This window comes from Lonchura striata, chromosome 15 (genome assembly GCF_046129695.1).
Source record: "Lonchura striata isolate bLonStr1 chromosome 15, bLonStr1.mat, whole genome shotgun sequence".
Taxonomy (NCBI): domain Eukaryota; kingdom Metazoa; phylum Chordata; class Aves; order Passeriformes; family Estrildidae; genus Lonchura; species Lonchura striata.
In genome coordinates, this window is record NC_134617.1 from 4,524,046 (window position 1) to 4,546,091 (window position 22,046).

At 43.1% G+C, this 22,046-nt stretch overlaps 1 protein-coding gene across 1 annotated transcript; it reads left to right on the top strand.

The window, feature by feature from the left end:
• The first annotated feature begins 629 nt into the window (after positions 1 to 629).
• Positions 630 to 21,885, top strand: LOC110482731 (uncharacterized). The gene is given in 16 exon segments (XM_077786736.1): positions 630 to 978; positions 2,357 to 2,701; positions 3,238 to 3,288; positions 5,210 to 5,289; positions 6,033 to 6,147; positions 6,433 to 6,472; positions 6,837 to 6,927; positions 11,239 to 11,426; positions 11,428 to 11,543; positions 14,541 to 14,885; positions 16,027 to 16,383; positions 17,034 to 17,114; positions 19,255 to 19,310; positions 19,919 to 19,997; positions 20,461 to 20,491; positions 21,249 to 21,885. Coding segments are annotated over 16 exon segments (2,097 nt in total). The 5' UTR covers positions 630 to 929; the 3' UTR covers positions 21,322 to 21,885.
• Positions 21,886 to 22,046: the final 161 nt, after the last annotated feature.

The following is a 22,046-nucleotide window of genomic DNA, read 5'->3' on the forward strand; positions in this document are numbered from 1 at the left end:
AATTCTAACATCTTCCACTTGCTCATAAATAGCTCCTTAGTACTTCATTTCACTGTGAAGTAGTTTAGCTGCTTCAGCAAAGAGCATTTCTTGGCCCTTGATCACAGGTGCAGTTCTAGCCCAAACAGTATAAAAAGACATCCTTGAGGATAGTGTCACAGGGAGAATGGCCAGGAAACAGCATTTCTCAAAAGCTGTATTTCAGTATTTTGTCAAAGTGAGCCTTGAGTCGGCTTCCACACTACTTTTTCAAGTCTCCTCTCTATTCTGGATGTTTATGCAGATGCATGTGGCATTTTTAAATATTAAAGACTGGCACTGTTGGGCTCAACTGTGTAACCGTTTTCCAAAACCAACAAATTATTGCTGCCAAAGAAAATTTGCCAGAAGATGCTCTGAGTTGCTTCTAAGTATTAGAACCAGAAACTTGTGATGAAAAGCTTGAGTAGTTCATCCTACGAATCTGTTACTTGGCCAAGCCCTTTCCACTTACCACAGCAAGTATGTATTATGTAACCTTTTATCCAAACGCTGTCTGCTGTGGCCAAAGCAGGTGTGGGAAGCAGTCTGGGGCAGCGGATTGCTGACAGTCGTGTCAGCTCAGTGCTGCTGTCAAGTTTCACTTACAGTCATCAAACAGATCTGGAAAAAAACGAGAAGCAGAGTTGTGTGGTGCTGTGAAGTGTTGTCACCTCTCAGTCAAAGCCCCGCCAGCAGAGCTCAGTGCACTTGTACCCTGCCCCAGCAGCTGTGCTGCAGCACACTGCACAACAGCCCAACCTCGGGCAAAACAGCCCAGGCTGCACTGAGAGGCACCCGCAGCTCTGGCTGGAGATGATGTGCTGAGGAGGAAACACGGAAGCTCACAAAGAAGATCATTCTTCTTGAATGAGAAGAGTGAACAGGAGTGTTTGTCACCTTCAGCCACAATGTTGTCTTCCATCTGCCTGAACTGGGTTCTCCTGGTGCTGCTCACAGGTAACCACGGGGGCGGAAGCAACTGGATGGAGGTGGGTTGAGGTGACATGCATCAGGGATTCTGAGGGTGGCAAAGAGAAATTTTATCTTGCAGCAGGAAGAGTGGCCACATCACAGAGGCTGCAGTTCTCTGTGTTAAAATAGAACTTCACAGAGTTCTAATGGCCTGACCTCCTCTGGGAAACAGAAACATGCTGAGGGTATGGTGGCTTTAAAGATGCTGCTTCTTGGGCTGACTGCGCATCTTAGTGGGATTTTTTAGACAATGATGATTTGAGCAGAGAACTTAAAATTGTTTTAGAGAAGCTGAAAAACAAGTTGGCGAGCCTCATGATGATGAATGCTTAGGTAGACAGGGAAAAGATCAACTGTGGCTTCTGGTGGTTTTTAGCCTATTAAATATTATTGGGACAAATTGGTAATTTTTTTCTTTCTTTTTTTTTTTTTAATTCCTGAGGGAGCAGTCCTAGGTTGTTAAGGGCAACAGCAATGAAAACAACAGGTTGTAAAGTGGTAATAATAAAGACAGACAGACATTGAAAACTTGGTGGTGAGATGAATTCAGTAGAAAGAAAATATTACAGATATTTTTTGTAGTTCTTTATAAAGCCTTTTATTATGAGTTTCATTTTGAGCTTCTTTTCCATATTAAAGAAAGTAAGTTTTTTCAGAGACTTATTCCCAGTGTATTTTTTCTCTGTCATGAATGGTCTGCTGGGTGTTAGGGCTCACTGTCTTGACCTGAGTAGTGTGACACAACCTCCTGGAAACGTGACAAATTTATGGGGAAGCAAACTAAGTAGAAACTGCGTAAGACTTAGAAGAGAGAATAAGGTAGTGGAAAAAAAAAAAAAGAGAGAGAGTATATATAATATTTCTCAGAAAAGCCCTGAAAAATTTCTTCTGATAAGAATGGGCAAAACCTGCCTTAAGGCAAGAGAAAATGAAATTCATACAGCAGTGATCATTCAGATGAAACCTGAAGTTTAGTTCATTGAAAGGGGGGAAGGGTTTCCCACAATGGTTTTGAGAAAAGTCAATGTCTTACAGCTCCCTTGTGTGTGTAGCTTGGGTTAAATGCATACAAAGGAAAAAATTAAGAGCCAAGAGACTGCATCTGGCTCAAGAGAAGCCACAGAGTCTCTTCACCTCATTGCCTATGTGCAGAGGCTGCAGAAAATGTTATTTCTGTGAACATGTCCCTGGCCTGATCATTATCCCTCACTGCACCAGTCTTGCCAGGACACATCTATTTGTGCAAAATCCAGCAAAGCCTGGTGTTCTTTGAGAGACGGGAGGTTTCAGACATGCAAGATTCACAAGAAGCTTCCCTGTTCCTTGCCCTGTGCTCCATAACTGTTTGTCTTTTTGTCCCCAGGCTCCACAGTATCCGAATTAATTGTGATAGGAGAGGTTGGTCAGAACATCACTGTGCCCTGCCACTACACTGTCTGGAACACAAATAGCATCACATCCATGTGCTGGGGTCGGGACAAGTGCCCCAATTCAAAGTGTTCCCAGCCCATTATCTGGACAGATGGCTGGAGGGTGACAGAGCAGCACAGCAGCAGGTACCAGCTGAGAGGGGACCTGCAGAAGGGGGACGTGTCCCTGACCATCGTGGACGCCAGGGAAGCAGACTCTGGCACCTACTGCTGCCGTGTGGAGATCCCGGGGCTGTTCAATGATCAACTGATTAATCACAAGGTTACGGTGAAGAAAGGTGAGTGCAGAGGAGCTCTTGTGATGGATCTGCTCCTAGGTCTGGGCTTCAAAGCTTGTGGTGGAAATGATTTCTGCAATCTTGACTGATCTTGAGGACCTTGCACATCTGCTGTTAGTGCTACCTCAGTTAGGCTGCCTTTGGCAATGTTGTTATCCCACTGCAGTCACTGCAGTTAAAAAAGGACATGATGCTTTCATGGAGCATTCTTAGAGACACCAAAGAATTTAAAAAGAAGGGCAGCATAAAGTATTCATCCAAAGCTTTATTGCTGCACCTTTGTCATTGAAAGCTGTGTTTGATTTTCCCTGCTTGATTCTAGATTAAATCCCAGGGATTTAATTGGTATAGAGAAGCTTTTAATCTATTCTTCCTTTGATTTTTAGTTTTTCCCTTGCTTGTGATATTTGTGATACTTGGCTGACAAATGTGCTTTGCTAGCAAATTTTTATTATGGAAACACTGTCTTTTTCTCAAAACACAAATGCCCAATAAGGTTAATTATGTGTTGATTTTGTTTTATATGTTGACATCAGCAAGGATCTCTACTGCAAGTCCTCACACTTACACCTATGAACAGACCTCAGGTAATTTTTATCCAAGTATTAATAGCATGTACAAGCCATATTGCAAATGGGGAATCTTAGGAAGAAAAAAAATTATGACAGATGGTAGAAATATTTGGCTTAAATTTATTAAACATTACCAAAGATCAGAACTTGGATTTAAATTCTGATTGATATTATACTGAGGGAACATGTATATTTGGGAGGAAGCTGCTTCCAGGTGTGATGCTTAAATAGATGTTTTAGTGGTGCTGCAAGGTTTGCTTTTATTTGACTATTGTTTTGGTTTGTAGGGGGTTTTTGTGGTATAAAATCTCACCTCATCTTCTAGAAATGCATCCCATGAATGGTAAAACACAACTTTTCGGAGTTGGGTGTACCTACTATTTAATCAGAACTGTTTTATTGGACTAGCTCAAAAGAACATCAGACTGAGAGTCCTGCTTCCTGTAGCAGTCAGCAGCAGATGATTAAGGAGGATGATAGAAAAATGACATTATTTTTGTGACACAGTGCCAAATTATTGTTCCACCCTGGTGTAAGGTGTGTCCCCGAGGCTGCCCACACCCTCTGTGCACATTTAATAATGTGAGGCTCCTCATTGCAGGGGAAGAGACAGTGGTCAGCTATTCCTCACTTGTTTTCTACATTCCCTTCACAAAAGGATAAACTTCTATCATGAACCTGCTCAGCTGCATCTTTCCAGTCTGAAAAAGACAACTTTAATTTCCACTACACAAGAGAAACCTTGTGATGTAGCAATGGTTTATTCTCTGGAGTCTGAAAAAAAAAATAGATAAATCAGGGATTCCATTTGTATTTCTCCCTCTATCTTGGATGTTTTCAGCTAAGCAACTCCAAATTAGTGTTACAACAGTTGCATTTCCTTTTTGGAAGAAGAAGTGAAAACTTTCTCAAACAGTTTCTATTCTAGTTGCAAATAACATTTATTCCAATCTTAGAAGTCAGGGATTTTCTTATCCCTGTGACCTCTTCCTTAGCTGATGGTGTAACAGTGTTTGAAGTTTTCAGAATACAAAGTAGTGTGTGCATGTTCACACTGAGAGAGATGGGAAAAGGCAGGTGTCCATGTGCCTCTGATTTAGAAATACTCTAGAATCTCCAGTGGAAGCTGATTATCCTGTCCTCTTCAAAATAAAGCTTCTGGGATAAGGGTAACAATTTAAAACATAAAAGCAACCAGCTGGGGTTGGCACAGAGGGAACAGGACATTTTAGTTCAGGAGATTTTTATGTCATCTGACAACACATGGAGAAACTGAGACTGATGATAGATAAGACAGAAATTTGTAGGTCTTAATTTTAAATGTTGCTAACAGCTGTGCTCTGGGAAATTACCTCAAAATGTGCTGCAGGTCCTTATGCAAATATATTGCATTTTGTTCAGTCTGTTTACTGTATAGCTGCCTGGGGCTTTAAAAGTATCACCTGCTTTCTGTGACCCTGCATCATGTGCTGCTTCAAGGCCCTGAGATAATCTTCATCAGTTTTCAGCTGATAACCTAAGTTTGCTTTATGCATCATTTTTTGCTTCAAGGCCAGGTTGGATGGGGCATTGAGAAACCTGTCCATAGCAGGGGATGATAAGGGCTTTAAATCCCTTTTAACCCAATCTGTTTTATGATCCTATGGCCACTGTTTCTTGGCTCCAGCTCTGACTGGTAACTCCTTCCCAGTGCTGAGATAACAGTGAGAGCCAAGTACTCCTAAGAAGGAGTTCAAAGCTCTGAAAAGGACAGCAGAAACTTCAATATTCAGAGTTTTGTGCTGCCCTCTGAAGGCACCAACCTCTTATGATATGCAGAGCCCAGACTGCTGACACACAGAGAAGTTCAGGGTCCCAAGTCAGCAGTACAAATTCTTCTCTGTTGAGACAGAACAGTTCTCTGTGCAAGTGATGTGTTTGTCTTGCCTTTGCTCAGCTCCTGGCAGCACCAGTGAATCCTCTGTCACTGTCACAAGGACCTGGCCATTGGTTTCTGCCTCAGAAGCTCCTCAGACTGTAAGCATCAGCCTTGCTGTAGCACACCTAGACAGAATGGATGGACTTGAGAGGTTACTGGGTCATCCCTACATGTCGCTTCCACTGCTTTTGTTTGATTGCAGCAGAATATTGTTTTGTAGTCTGCATGTTTAGTGGTTATAAAGAGTGCTTATGTGCTCATTATTAGAGAGGAGGAAAAAAACCCCTGCTTAGCATGCATAAAATACTTCCTTCAATGAGGAGGAAGAGCTTTAGCAACATCTGTATGTCCTTTCAGGCCTCTGCTCCCTGCTCAGGCCCCTCAGGCTGCTTGGATGTGGCTGCCAACCTGCAGGTATGACAGGACATGGGCAAAAGTGCAGCTGGGGCCACCTGAGAGCACAGGGGTGCCCTGTACTCCTGTGCAGTGGGGCTCAGACAGGCAGCTCTGTGTGTCCTGCTGAGTCCTGCAGCACAGGTGGGAGGGTGTGACATCAGGAGACACCTTACTCATTAAAAAAATTCACCAAATGTTATTAAACCTGAATAAATGGGATTTCTCATAACTTCAGGTCTTCTGAAAATCTCGAAGACTGTCTAACAGCACGGTTCACACAAATGTTGCAGAGATTCTGTTTGAAACTGGTTCTGTTGCTCAAATTAGGCTTTTGGTCTAAGGTGTGCTTTTCCTGCAGAATTGCAAAACACACAGAAGGCCTTTGGGTATTGCATGGGCTTGTTGCTGTCAGTTCCTCTAATGCTCCTTGGCTTGTGTTTGACAGAACTCATCTGTATCACTTGCCAGTCAGCAGGACCCCGAACGTGGGCTGTACATTGGGATTGGCTCGTGTGCAGCTCTTCTGCTCATCCTGATTTTGGCCCTGCTCCTCACTAAACGTGAGTACTCATAAGCACTTACTCAAGGATTGTTCAGGTCTGTCCAGCCACAGCTGTGGCTGATGCCACATCTCCCACTTCAGGGCAGGGAGCTGAGGTCCCTGGAGGGCCCCAGTGCTGTGGCTGCTCACAATGGGAAATTCCTATCCTGAAAACATTTTTGAAGGTTCCTTATTTAGTTTCTTACACCTGAATTTTTCTTTGAACCTACTATTTTACATGCTTCTAATGGTTTAAACAAAATTAAATTTTTCTTTCTTTCTTTTCATTCTGAATGCTCCTTAGAATATTTTTACAACACAAAGAAGATGGGTAATTCTGCAGGGTAAGTTTTCTGTTCCTGCTTTTGCTAATAGGATAAATGAAGTTGCAGAAAAAAAAGTCAGTGTCCTGACCACTATGGCTTTATTTTTTAACCTCAAGTTAATAGAAAATATTATAAAAATAAACTAATAACTGCTTTTTGTTACTTATTAAGCAAAAATAAGTGTCACGGTCTGTTCACAACATTAGGCAGCTTGCTAACGTCAGTTGTCAATTGTCTCAGAAGTGGAAAGATGATTCACTATCAGTCATGATCACATGTTTAAATGTATTTTACATTTTCTAGTGAGCTGGTTGATCTGTTCCTCTGTGGTTTTATTGTCTGTTTTTGGTTTAACACCATGTTTTTTTACTCTTTTGTGCAGCTTTGTTGCATTTTGGAGGCCACAAGGTGTGGGGAGCCATAGTGCCCTGGAAGAAGAGACTCATGCAGAGGAAAATATTTATATCATACACTAAGGACTGGATGCATGGCTGTCTTTGTCATTGCTGGGACATTAAATAGTTTGCAAAATGCTGACTGCTCCCTCTGCTCAGCAGCTGAACATGACTGCACTACTGAAGCATTATTCACATCCTAATAATAAAATAAATAAAAGCTACACTTTAAATTAAAATCTTTATCAGCCTGTTCCAGAGACAGAAACCAAAACTGGTATTGGTGGAACTTTCCATTTCCTAAAGAAAGTTATGATTATATTTATTATCTGCTTCAAATTCTCGCTTCCTTGTTGGGAAAAAAAAAAGAGGAAGTGCCAGAAGGGCACAATTGTGTTCACTGTGGATTCTATCTGCCACCTTCCACAGAGTCTGTGTCGTCAGAGGGCAGAAGCAATCTCACAGCTGTGTGACATAGAGGTTACATGGCCAATCTTGGTAGTATTAGTAATTTAATACACACTTATTTTTGTATTTTCATTGAAATCAGGTATGGCCTGTTCTGGTAACAGCTCAGTAATGCAAAATACTAATGTCTGTCCACCTGGAATTACATCTGAAGGAGCTATGGCTGCTCACCCCCAAGGGGATATCCTTGAAGCCAGGCAGCATCAGTAACTCAGTGGACAGAACAGTCACAGCTTGTGTGCAGAGAATTGACTAAGTGTGAGTTTTTTTTGACAAAGTACATCACTGTTTTCCTGTGGCTTTCTCCTCTACCCTGAGAAGTCCTTGGTGTGGAAAGTCTCACTTCAAAGTCTCTAAAAATTCTGAACAACCTTCCCCCACCTTTGTAAAGTTAATGAGATTATTTTCTTAGCTTGTAGAGAAATTGTGGACATTGCACAAAATATTGGCTGGAAGTTGGCCTTGCCTTCACTCATCTCTAGATATCAAACAACTCTTAATTCCTAAGAATGTTGAATGTATTTGATGGATTTTACCTCATAAATGGGAGATATCTGTGGCCTAGTGCCTTTCCTCTATTGCTCCTCAGTGATGTGCCTCAGCTTTTATTCTCTGCAAAACTAAACTTTGGTTTACTTTAAATAAATAAATAGAGTCAGTCCTGTGAGTATAAATTGCTGAGCAAGAGACAACACACCCAAATCATCTTTAAGAAGAAGAGTGATTGTCCTCTGTTGTTTTTAGAACACATTTTAAGCAGAGGTTGGGAGAAGAGCAGAAAAGCAGCACAGGCAGGAGAGACACCAATTCTTACCAAATATTGGTCAAATAATTTTGTCCTGAGGCTCATCCTCAGCAGCAGTGTGGAATTACCCAACACAGACACTGCTGCCACAGCAAAAACTCACCACAAACTTTCTACCAGTGAGTTAATCTTAGACTCTAAAATTATTTCAACACTGCAATGAGGCATAACATCATAAGTATTTATGTTAACAGCTGAGACACAGCTTGAGGCTACGATCTGGTTGTGCTTTAGGGGGAGCTGGGGTCAGTGCAGAAGTGACCCCTCCTTGTCCCAGCTGGTGGAGATGGGAGGGCTGGGGCTGGCTGGGAGGGCAGTGGTTTCCCCAGGGCTCACAGGGGGTCTGGCTCAGGTGGGGTCTTGCAGGTGAGTGGTTTTGCACAAACTCCAAAGGAGGAAAAGGCTTGTCCTGCTGAGGAGGGAAGAAATGGAAAGCAAATTGGGCCAGGTGCTTTGGATTTTCACTTGTGATCTCTGTTCTCCTGGGGTCCCTGTTGTAGCAGGCTGAAAAGGTAAAGGTGAATTCATGGCTGACTGAAGAGTGGGAGCACAGATTTTGGGTGATCATTGATCCCAGGGCCAGGAAAAATGATGGACAAAACCAGCTGTGCCATTTTCTGTCTTCACATCATGTATAGCTTTGTGTGAGAAGGTACAGAATCCAGAAATGACCTGCTGGTGTCAGACTGTATTTTTGCATTTGATTACTAATAACAATTACTGACCCCAAATCTCTGCCCCTGCTGCAGACAATGCTTTCCTTCTGCCTGGCTGAGCATGTTGCTGCTGCAGGCTCCAGCCCATGACAGGAGCTGGAGGAAGTCTGATTTGGTCTCTGAACTGGCTCAGGAAACATCTCCAGCAATTTCTGCTTTCTGCAGTTTTATGTAATCAGTCTCTACTGGGGTCAGAGTTAGACATGTGGGATCTCCAAAATCATCTGATTTCAACTGTTCATGCTCTTAAGGAGTTTGTGGGCCATCCTTAAGACTCCTAATCATAAAAGATGTTTGTCTGTAGGGATTTTTAAAATTAATATTACAGACTAATTCAGACTAATTCTTGCATCAGCAAGGTTTTCACGTAAAGTTCTAGAGTATCTGATAACCAAAATCTTGAATTAAGCAAAATCTTTCTGTTCTGTAACTACTTGGTAAATAGAATTTCAAAGGTAGTGTGGAGCAAGAACTTTGCCCTGGGCGTGCAGTGTGATACACATCCACAAAGGCAGAAGCTCCCTGGGCTTTTGCTACCTGCACTTGTGTCAGTGGATCTCAGAAAAGCCATTTCAAAATGAGCCTTAGACACAAGCAAGTGCACTTGGAAGCCATTCAGCCATCAGGAGATTGTCTGGCAGTACACTGAGCTGATGAGCTGAAAACTCTCTTTTTTGAGACACCTCTGCCTTTTCTGCCTGCAAGAAGCCACTAGATAGCAGTACAAGAGCAGAAAGTGACCTGAGTGTTTGTGGTTCTTCCCAGCACACTGGGATTTTGAATGGCCTTTTCCAATGCACTCTGCTGTTGGCTCAGCCTTGCTATGAAAACAAAGCTGATAGGATGCTGTGTTCATCCTGTGCCTTTCCTGGTTGCCTGTGACATACTGTCCAGCTCTGTCTGGACAAGCTTTATGGGAATTTATAGCTGAATAATGACCCAAGTCATCCCTGCACTGGCATCAGCTGAGCATCAGCTCACAGCCACTGCTGGGTGGTCAGTAATGGGAGAAACTATGATCATTGCAGGGAGAAAGTCTCCAGGATATTGGATACCTCAGCTTTCATTAGTTCTGTTCACAGAGCAGCTGGGGCTGGGCTATTGTATGAACTGTAGCTGGTAGAATAGAGCAAATTAAGTATTTTACTCATTGCCTTTACTGCTAACATTTTATTTGCTTTTTCTAGTGCTAGCAAGCAGAAGGGCGATATTTTCATGGACTTGACTATCATGATAAGCCCAAAATCTCATTACTAAAAGTGTAATGCCTGGTTAAAAGCCCATCATTTTATCATTTGAACTTGGAGTTGCACTCCAGTTTGCACTGTGCTACATTTATTTGCACAGAATTTTGTCTATCTGCAGTTCTTCATTCCTGACCTTACTGCCCTGAATTACTTTTGCTTTATTACTCAGCTGTTCCAGAGAAAACTTCCAGAGAACTTATTTGTCAATTGGTCAGAAAAAAATAAAACAGTCAGAAGGAGTAAAATATATTTCTTGAAGCTGATGTTGCATTTCTTTGGGAAGGATGTGGTTTTGGCAACAAAACATTTGCAACAACTTCCTCTAAGGCTGTCTTTGCAAACAGAAAATACAAAGCTGAGGAAAGAGAGGGGTCTTCAGGCAGAAGGCAGAAGCATGGCAAATGAGGGATTAAGCAAATGTAACTGAGGAAAAAGTCGGAGGGGAGACTATGACAAATGTTTAGGGGTGTAAAAGCACAGACTTTGTTCTTGCCACTCAGGACCCTGGAACTGAACTGAGCCTTAAGAGTTCCAGGGAATGGCAAAGCAAATAGAATATTGAAATTTCTGGTGCTAGGACCATGCTGACTATCTTGGAAGAGGAAAGGTGAAAAGGAAAGCCTTTATAGGGTTTACTGCCCTCTCACTAAATACTTCCCAATGTCCTGTGTAAATCTCCCTGGTCAGCTTGGAATCATCCCCATGAGCTTGGAGTCATCTCCCTGTGTCCTGTCAGTCGCTACCAGGGAGAAGAGATCCCTGTCCATGTCCCCTCTTCAGGAAGCTGCAGAGAGCTCTGAGCTCCTCTCAGCCCCCTTTTCTCCAGTCCTGGAGTCCTCAGCTGCCCCTCACAGGATGTTCATTCCAGCCCCTGCCACCTGCTCAGTTGGCCTCATCTGAGCACGTTCACAGAATTATTGGGTTGGAAGAGACATTAAAGATCATCGAGTCCAGCCCAACCCTAACACCTCAACTAAACCCTGGCACCCAGTGACATGTCCAGTCTCGTTTTAAACACATCCAGGGATGGTGACTCCACCACCTACCTGGGCAGACCATTCCAGAACTTTATCACTCGTTGCATAGAAAATGTTTTCCTAATATCCATCCTATATTTCCCTTGAGGCTGTGTCCTCTGGTTCTGTCATTCCAGCACCTGAATGTCCTTTTTAAATTGTGTGGCCCAGAACAGCCCAGAGTGGCCCAGGTGGGGCTGTACAGCGCTGAGCACGGCAGCAGATCCCTCCTGGGGCAGTTCCTATCCGGAAGCGTAGGAGAGAAACACTTGCAGCATGTAAAATCTGGAAATGGAGAAATGAGACTTCAGTGGGAGTCACTCAGACTCTGGAAAGGATAAGGTCTGGTTTCCTCTTCTTCCACTTGCTGCGCTGGTGTCTCCGTCAGCCAGAATGTCCCATTTTGTGCTGTTTCACTGGATGGTGATACAGATCTTTATAGGTGAGTCTTCACCTGCTTTTTGTTTGCTCAGGAAACAAATGAAAACCAGAAGCACTTGTTTTGTGAAAACAAAACAGTGAAAAAGATCATAACTGTATATAGAACTTCAAAAATTTTCTTATTTATGAGCTAATACTGCTTGAACTTTGTGGTTTTTTCATTTTTAAAAATGTGTGCTGTTTCCTCTGTGTTAGTTCCCTTATTCTCTTTCTTCCCTTGCAGAGCTCCTGAAGAATGAGAATGGCTTTTTGTTACCTGCTCTTTAACTCAGCTCCGTGCTGAGAATGTGTTATTTTGAGGTTCAATAGCCAGTTAAATGCTTCTTTTCTGTTTATCTGTCATATCCTCTGCAATCTCATCTGTAAAGAAGCTTCAGTAAGGAAAAAAATAAAAAAGGATCGATAGGGCAAAGATTCCAAATATCTTCTGCAAAGTCGGAAAATTATTCCAGGAATAGATCAAGGGGGAAAAAAAAGTCTTATCAAATATCTGTCCTGACTGGAGGATGAATGTTTTTGTCCATCCAGTGACCAGTTTGTGGGAGAGAAGACAACTACAAGAGCAACTGTGGGAACTACTGCTTAGTGCCAGCTGCCCCAAGGGTCAGTTTTAGAGAGACTGTACATAAATATAACTGTATGATCTGACTAATTATTAATACCCCTTTCTATTTTGGATGGGATATTAAACATGTGGAGTCCATTTCTCTCTCATTAATGAAGGGCCCAAGAGTGACAAACCTCACAGATTTGAGTGGGAACACCCAGGCAGAGCCTTGGGTCAAATCTGGATGCCAGCAAGGCCGGGGCCATGGAGAGGGGCAGGATTCTCCTCACAGTAAGAGCAGGGTCTCAGGACCTGCTCTTAATTAAATTAAGGTCTCTAAATTTCAAAGACATGTTAATTCCCTCCTATTTACTATTTCCTTTGGAAAAATCAGTCTCTAGAAGAGGCTGTACCTGAGAAGTTATTTAAGTTATTTAATCCTTATTGAATAAGGATTCATACTGTTGAATCCAGGCTGCTGCAGTGCAGGGAGATGCTGGCAACATCAGCTTCACAGAAATTGAAAGAGGATTTGAAACTGCAAACCTGTAACTTTCTAAGAGGAATACTAGAGGGAAACTGCACTGAAGATACTCTGATGCCTTGTGTCTTTCCTCTTCTTTCAAATTATTTACTTAGTTATTTATTTACTAAGTTAAGGACTCTGCTTATTTCAAAGAGAAGAGCAGGCAAATTTTCATTTGTTAAAGGATTGTTTAATGAGGCTGCTTTTTTTGCTGTGCAGAAATGGGCTGAAATAGCAGAAGATGAGCCCATGTCTCCTCAAGAAGCAGTGACCTGAATTCTAGCAACAGTTTTAGCTGGCTTTCCACACATCTTTGGTGGGCCATCTTGAAAATATGTGTTAACCTGCTCATGACTAACTCCTTGCTCTCACAGAAATACTTGCAAGGTCAACTGCATGTCTGGTTCTGTCTCCATAGAGAGAAGCTGTTTTCTCTGTTTTGCTGTTTCAAGGCAAATGAATCTTCCCTTTCCAGGGGCCAAAGCCACCATCTTGCAAAGCCTTATCCTGCATTCAGGAATTCAGTTTCTGGCATATCCTGCCTTCATTTCTCTGCAGAAGCTCCTGCCCTTCAGTCCATATTGCCTGTTGTTTTGTCTGCCTCTATTCTTTCAGCATTTGGAGCTGTGGAAACCTGAATGGGTTGGCTCCTCTTGCCAGTGGGATAAGCAATGACGGATCTGAAATGTCATCCCAATAACAAATCACGAGGCAGCCTGCCACAGATTAAAGCCTCACCTAGGGAATAGTCCATTAAAGAGAAAACAAAAGAGACATGGACACAGTTGGAAGCATCTGTTTGCTGCCTGGGAGTTGTGCCAAAAAGGAAAGGCATTCAAACAGCTGGCAAAATAGAAATGTTTGGCAAACCAGGGCTGAAGCTGGTGATATAGCAGAGCAGCAAGTCCTCTTTGGGGTGAGCAAGCTGGCCATGAGACATCAGATCTGCAGGGCTGGAGGACAGGTCTGGTTGTTCCCCCAGGTCCCTCAGTTCCTGCTGCACAGTATGGAAATGATAACATGGGGACAAAGGAAAGGTAGGAGGACTGACACAGATCAGGTGAATGTAAACCAGGAAAGATTTGTTCCTGTCAGAACTTTCTTGTGTAATGCCTTTTGTGAAGAAATGTGTTTTAGGGCAATCTAGGAACATCATAAATAATAGGGAATAATATATTGCAAAGATTTAGACCAGATGCCAAGGTGGCATTGACTGTAAACATCAACATAAGCTGGTCACTAAGAGTAAGAGGACAAGGAAAGTGTGTATGTGCTTTTTTAAAAATCAGTATAACACCAACAACTAAGTTTTCTCTGTAGACAGAGTTCCACAAGGTGAGTGGGATTAGTTGGCAGGGCTTGCTCAGTGCACTTTCTGAGAACAGGTTCCTACAGACAGATCCCACTGCTCTGCCAGTTTAATTAGGCCCTAATTTCACACATGAATAGGTATTTTGGACCCTGCTTTTGAGACTGTCAGTGAAAGGCAACTGTGACAGCATTTCCTTTTCAAAGGAGGTGGTGGTGGGCTGAGCAAACCAGATGTCTTTCACAACAGGGTTCTGAACAACTTTCAAACAGCCTCCTAGGAGAGGAGATGGGAGCAGAGTTCTCAAATTCCATTTGCAGAGGTCCAGTTTGCTCTTGGGCTGCCAGTGACAGACCCCAGCTTTGCTCACCACATATCTGATGTATTTTATGAGCTCCCCTCCAGCAGCTGGCCAGGACCAGAGCAAGGAGCAAAGCAAAGCCTGAGAGCTGCTGGCTGTTGCCTGTAGTGCCTCGGGGCACCAGCTGCAGGAGAAGTCTTGGGGCTCAGCAGCTGTGGCCTGCCTGCAGGCAGGAGTGTTTGCTCACACCTTGTGCTGTGTAGGCAGAGCCACCACCAGAGAGTGACAGAATTCCTCTCCTCTCCTCCCTGACAGCACACACGGCGTCTGAAGCCGTTGTCAGAGGGACAATCGGACAGCCTGTGACCCTGCCCTGCTCCTACCGGGTGACACGGCCCAAGGACATCTCCGACATGTGCTGGGGCCGAGGCCCCTGCCCGAATTCAAAGTGCAGGGGCAAAATCCTGCACACCAGTGGCAGCCGGGTGATGTCCAGAGCATCGTGGAGGTACAGCCTGCGCGGGAGCGTTGCCGCTGGAGACGTGTCCCTGACCATCAGCGTGGCCGAGGCGGAGGACGCGGGCGTGTACTGCTGCCGCGTGGAGATCCCCGGCCTCTTCAACGACATCAAGAGGAACATACGGCTGGAGGTGGCCACAGGTGGGGCTGGGCACCTTGGGGACACGGCCAGCAGCGGGGTGAAAACTGGAGTCTATGTACACTTTTTTTGGCCAAAGGTGTTTTCCCCAAATTACTTGTTTTTCCCAAATTACTCGTTTTCCCCAAATTACTAGTTTTTCCCAAATTCCTCGTTTTTCAAGGGAGATCTGCAACCAGTTTCCAATTTGAGTCACAGCCAATATGCAGTTTAGATTAAAAAAAACGCCTAAGTTTTACGCATTTTTTGCCTTTCAAATGAATATTGCATTTCTCGTTGTGTAGCTCGGCTTGACTTTTTAAAAGATGATGGAATTAAAAAGGGATTTATAATTTAAAGGACCATTGGAATAAAATTCAGTTTTTCATTTGAGTTTCACCCCAAGACTGAAGACTTTTGTTTCATTTATATTACAAGGAGACACATTAGGATGACCCACCCTTTAGGGTGCTTCCTTCCCCTTAAGGGTGGATCCTCAACATCCACATATTTGGAAATTTTGTCTCCGAGTCTTGAAGGGCTTCTTCCCCTTCCTATTATCTTTCTGAGCTGCAGGATAAAGCAAAGTCTTGCTCAGAAATAAAAGAGATGATACCCACCCTCCCCAAAGCAGAAAAACAATTTTTTTCTGGTTTTTACAGAGCGCAATTGGTGTTCACAGCACATTTGTTTGTCTTTTTTAAACAATACAACAGGTGAGAGGGTGAAAAACGCTGCAATTCTTGTCTGCCTCTGAGGCTGAGGGCAACAGGCCATGAAAAAAGAACCAGTTGCAAGGATTAACAAGAAGATTATAGCTGAAAAACAGAGGTGTTTTATTTATTGTATTTTTATGAGGACATTGAAAAGCAAAATAACTAAGTTTTCAAACTTTGGGGTTCTACCACATAAGGTTCTGGCCCTCCCATTACTAGAAGACGGTCAAGGAAGGGTGTTTGAGACTGGTAAAAGAAAAGCAAATCTAGAAATCTGTGAATTTCTCAGACTGGTTGTGCTTTCAGCTAATTAAAATAGTAACTCTCCCACCTTCATTTTCAGTACTTTAGCAGCCAGATAATTTTTATTCAGTTCTGCATTGGCTTCCCTCAGGGTTGGTTGTGAATGCTCTGACCTGGCTTTTCCCTTGGCTGTTTTTCCATGCAGCCCCTCTAGTGAGCACCACTGCCACCACCACCACCACTGAAGCTCCTGTTTTCTCCAAACATTTTATAGAAACAACTTCTGCTCCTCAAGCAACCTCTGATTTCCAGCCAGCACCAGAGACTACAGTCCTGCTGACAACCAGCAGCCTTCCAGCAGCAACCACGGCCCCCGAGTCTCCAGTGGTAACTACAGGGGAGACCTCTGCTCCCTCAACAATTTCTGGGACAGAATATGATATTTTTCCTGTGACTATGGTGGAAACAACTCCTCTCCCAGATTTTCCAACTGCTTCCCAAGCAGCTGATGTGGCAACTGAAGATGACATGTTCTGCTCCACACTCTCTGGAATAACAGAGGGTAACCAGCACCAATCCTTTCATTTTTCTGTGTAGCAGAGATGATCTGTGTTAGCCTGGCTGGCATCATAGAGACTCTCCAATACTTATATTTATATCTGGGAAGTTCTCTCTGAGATGCCTATGGGTGTGTTTCAGGGGGTTTAGGCAAACACAAGTCAGATGTTGTAGATGATGCTAAACTGGAGTCAACAGCCAAGGCAGTAGAGGGTCAGGCTTCCTACAGAGGAGCTTTAACATGGAGAAATAATGTGGCAGAAAGATCATGAAGTACAGCAGAAATAAATGTGAAGCCCAGCACCTGAAGTAGAGTAAGAGAGATTCACTTAACTACTCTATTTGGGTTTTTTTGGGGGGGGAAAGACAATTGAAATTGCCTTGTGAAAAGTTTAGTTTAGAGTATGTTCTGCTTGAGAAATAGTGACAATTCAAAAAATGTTTAAAACTCAGTATTTACATTCTCATTTCATATGAAGGCTGCTGCTGTTATTAGTGATCAGAGTGACCTGTTATCAAACCATTTATAGGTTGCTACTTCATCCACATTACTGACTTAATTTCTACAGATTGTTGTCTGCACAGATTTGAATGCCATCTGGAGACTCTTCTCATTAATGATCTTTATAAGCATTACTTTTTACTTTGTTTCAGTGACTACTGAATTCCCAGGTACACTTCCAAGTGCAGAGGAAACCAGCAGCTCTGTCCTGATGGAAGAGAGGACAGTCATGGGTGAGTAGGAGAACATTACAAGGTCAGAAGTTGCTTGTTCAGAGAAATTAAAAAGTTGGCATCAACAAAACTGTTGAGTATTCTTAAAAGTGCACCAACCACGCACTGATGATTATTCATTGCAGCTGGCAGTATCCAGGGTCCACACAGAAATAGTTTGAAATCACAGCTGAGAAAAACATGTTTTATACTTCCAAAGGAAGTTGGTTCTGAATAACTCATGACTGTCAGATATTTTGGGTCTGAGAGAAGTCAAAACCCAGACTTTTCAACATGGCTGAATTATCAGATATCTGATTTGTCATCACTACGAGTTCATTGAGATTTCCATTTTAAATCTTTCCCAAGTGTTGTGCCCTCAACAGAGAACTCAGTGCTAAAACTCAAGGATGACATGTTGCATTTGGACTCTTAGTTCTAGTAAGAGCCATGAATCTCTCATTTTTTAAACCCTCAGTATTTTGATTTTTGCAGGTCTTCTTTGAATAGACCTAAAGACTTACAGCAGAGTGTTACTTGATGCCCCTGGAAAGGGCTCACAGAAGAGACTAAAATGGTCTCTTGAACATTAGTGAGGGTTTCTCACTCCAGTCTCACTTGTCACCCTCCTGGGGTGATGGATAATGCCCATATTTTATCATTGTAAATATCAAGTTTTAAAAAGGGTCTTAGGTCCAGGATTCTTGGGGCAGCTTGAGATGTGACAGTGATCTGTAAAGAGCCACCACAACAGCAGCAACAGCAGATGTACCCTGCAGGTGTGAGTCACTCCCACCAGTGCAAAACCTTGTGTTGAACTGTCACAAGGTGTGAAAATGCTGCAGCACAATTTGCTGGTGTCTGGTGAGAGTGATAAGCCAAGTCCAGTTCTTGGTTCTGTTTCATTCACTCTGTGAAATAATGCACTAAATACACCCAGCTCAGGCTTGCTGTAAGGGAAGGGAAAGCTGATTTGTTGCTGAACATTGTATTGATGTTAGAACAGCAGGAGAGAAAGCCAGGGTTAAGAGCCCTCCATCTCCAAGAGCAATTTTTGGCAGATAGGTTGGGTTGCCTGGGGTGGATGGCTCCTCAAGCAACCTGTGATCTAATGGCTCTGATTTAATGTCTCTTCTCTCTTCACTTGCTTTCTCCCAGCTACAACCCTGCCAGCACCAGCCATACTTCAGACCCCAAAAATATCCTTGTTCTTTCAAGTATCAAACTGAGCAGCAATAGTTGGTCCCACCAGCCAGGCTGCAGATGTTGCCATAAAATTTAACTTTGACTTGTTGGACCTGCATTGTCACTGTTACATCTGCATTTCTTGTGGATTTGGGGTGGTTCTGAAGTACAGAGCTCTGAGAGAGTGGAGTGTCATAAAACAGGCATATGAGAAAATGCAATGTTCACACTTCCCCAGGATTTTTAGTTCTTTTTAGTGTTTTATTACCTGTATTTGTTTAGCTGTAGTTCTTATTAGTCATAATCTCTTTTCTACTCCTGTGCAAAAGTCTACTTACACTGGCATGAACTGGCTATGCCCTGTCCATGTCTTTGATAAAATACAAACACATGGGATGTGGAGACACATCAACACAGCTCTCACAGGAGGCTGGTCAGAACAGAGATATTTGGGGCAAATTAGGTCATTAATGGGATAACATACTCTGAAAAGTTTTAAAAATAATTTTAAAAATAGCCATGGGATTATATATTGGAGAGACACTATTTACAAGAATATGTAGTGACAGGAGAAGGGGGAATGGCTTCAAACTGACCAAGAGTAGGTTTAGATTGAATATTAGGAAAAAAAATTCTTCCCTGTGAGGGTGGGGAGGCCCTGGCACAGGGTGCCCAGGGAAGCTGTGGCTGCCCCACGCCTGGAGGTGTCCAAGGCCAGGCTGCATGGGACTTGGAGCAACCTGAGATAGTGAAGGTGTCCCTGGGTTTTCCTCTTTCTTGGTGAAGGCTGAGGTTTCCCACGGCTTCCTCAGCCACCAGGAAGGAAACTGATCCTTCTCTTTTGGTTGCAAGGGGCTTTTGCCCTTCTCATTCCCTGAGAGTTCATTACTCCTTGACTGAAGCTGTGACAGCCACTGCAGCCCTCGCTCCTTCAGGTGATTGTGCCAGTAATAATTTCAATCTCTTTCATTTTCAGAGGTTTCAGCAAACAGAGATGGCAATGCTGGGAAATATGAAGAGAGAGGAGATAAGGTAAAACTTCCTCTAAGTTCCAAGAGTGTTTGAGTAGAAATCAGGACAGCAGGACACACTAGTGATTTCCAGTGTATTCATACTACAGGGACAGCTTTTGCAAACAGTGGTTTGAACTTTTATTTAGAAGCTCAGGAACCACCTGTTCCTCTTTTCAGTGGATAGAGCCAAAGCCTGAGCATTCCATCTGACTTGGACACCTCAGAAAAATCTGATCCCCTGGCATCCCTGTGAGAGAGGGGAGGTAACACCCTCGGGGTAAAAGGCAAGTTAGGAGGGTGTTACACCTCCTTCTGTCTCTGAGAGGAGGATGGGGGTGACTGAGCTCCTCCTCCTACTTTGGGTACCTTATTGTGAAGTTCATGTTAAATGGGATTAATCTGGTTTCAGTATTCTAGAGTAAGGTTTATTAAATACTGAAAGGGTAATTAATTTTGTTTATCATGATCAACTCGATGTGTCTTCTCAGCCCTTTGTGCAGGCAAGCTCAGAACAGCATTGCAAACTGCAGCCCAGTGCTCTGGCACCAGTGCAGCCCCTCCTGTGTAAATAGCTCTGAAGGAAATGTGCTCCCAAAGCCTTTTCAGTCTCTCTCTTCTCCCTTCCAGTTTCCCAGCTCTGCAATTCTCATTGCCTGTGTCATAGCAGGGTCCATCCTTTTCATACTGATGCTCTTGGTTTGGAAACGTGAGTATCCTGGAGTGAAATGATTCTGATGCTGGGCTGTGCACATCCTCCTGAGCCCCTGGCTGTTCTGGGAGCTCTGCCATGGTCCTGGGGGCAGTGCTGTGTTCATTTCATGGGGGTTGCTGTCCTTACTCCAGGACTGTGGCAGCATCAGGGGGCCAGGGAGGATGAGCTGGTGGGGATGCAGTAGGAGGCAGCCTGTGCAAAGAACCTGTTCCCTCACTTCTTGCAGGGCTGGCTCATCCTGTTGGCTCTCTCTTTATACTTAAGTGGCTCCATAATTTCTTGGAAATGCTACCAAAAGACACGGGTGAAACTGAAATCAGGATGGGATCCTTTCTTTCTTGCTTAGCCCACAGAAATATTGCAACTTGCTGTCATTGCTTCTGAGCTTGTTTGACAGATACATTGGAATTATAGATTTCATTTTGCCATTGTAACATTAATATTATTTTGCTTCCAGGTAAACATACAAAGAAGTTTATAGTAAAAAGGTAATCCATTTTGTAATTTCCTGTTAAAAGTTCCAGTGTAATTTTTCTTAGAGACAGGAAGGTATATTGGCCACTGATTGTAATGGGTACAGTATTGGCTTGTGGTGTTGATTACCAAAGTTGTATTAGGAGGAAACTTCAGGTAACTTCACTCCAGAAATTCAATAGTGGTTCCTGGATGCTGCTTTTGTGTAGAAATGAACAGAAACCCAGAGCAATGGAGAAATTAAGCTACTGTTACTGCAGTGTAGTGACTATAGCTTAAGGAAGTGCTTAATCTGCTTTTAATTTTGATTGATACCAGGACATGATACCTTGTGCAAATGTAATTGATAAATTCATATCTTCTGGCTTCTCTTGAAGAAAAAAATTTCTGTGGGCAAACCACAGGGGTGTGCAGTGAAGCATCACCCCTTTTCCAAAGACCAATAATTTTTCAAAGGTAGCTGGTCCCTCACTGCTTGCTCTATGTGGGAGACAGGGCTTGGGGAGAGACTCTTTTCTGAATCCCATGCTGGTTACCCTACAGCTGCCATTACAGGGTTCAAACAGCCCTGCCCTATCCATGAGAAGAATGCAAGCAGGTAAATACCTCCCTGCTGTAAAAATTAGGAGTTACTTCATTGCAGTCATTGGGCTCAGCAGTTTCAAGTTTCCATTTCCATGGGAATTTGCTGATGTTACAAACCAAAAAGAATGCTCTGAAACAGCAATGTCCTTTTGTCCCCTCCTTAGTGATCTGTGCTTCTCACTGCAGTGTTGGACCACCAGAAGAGACTGACAAAGTTTTCAGTGGCGCTGAAGGAGAAAACAACATTTTTTCCCTGTGAAGAGCTCCTACATCATCTGCACATGGGAAATAAACAGGGCCTGTTCCATGCTGCACTGAGAGATACTTGTGAGCCCTCAAAATATCAGTGGGTATAAAACAAAGGCCAAAGCTTCAACTATGAAAATTTAAAATCTTTGTGCAAATTTTCCCATATGACCCTTAAAACTCACTGCATAAAGAAGCTTATTTGAGAAGGGGCTTTATGCATTATTCCTGGATGCTTCTGGCATCTGCCTTCTTACTAGCATCATGTTGCACAATTGAATTTGCTTTTCTCCATTTTTACTAATGCTCTTCCTTGAATACAACTTGTACTCTGAGGAACAGAAGAGATCACATGGAAGGCTGCCTATCTTCAAATTGCCATAAAGAAAGAAAAGGAATCATAAAGTACAATTTTAATGCTTTTATGTAATCAATAGGAAAATTAAGCAACAAGAATGCTGTGAGTTTAAATCAAAAATGCAGATTACTTAAGGGGTATCACTACTGCCTGTGATTCAGCATGTTTGAATAACCCTTGGAGAATATGTTAATAAACTCTGTAATTTGTTGCTGGCAATTGGACTTTTTATGCCACATCCTAAGGCATTTCAACAAGAGTTAGGTATTTCCCAGGTGTGGAAATGACTGGTGTGCTGTCTCAGCTCTCCAAAGAAATACTGCAGCATTTGCAGGGGTGGGAGAATGTCCAGAAGACCAACCCAGAGGGAAATTTCTCTA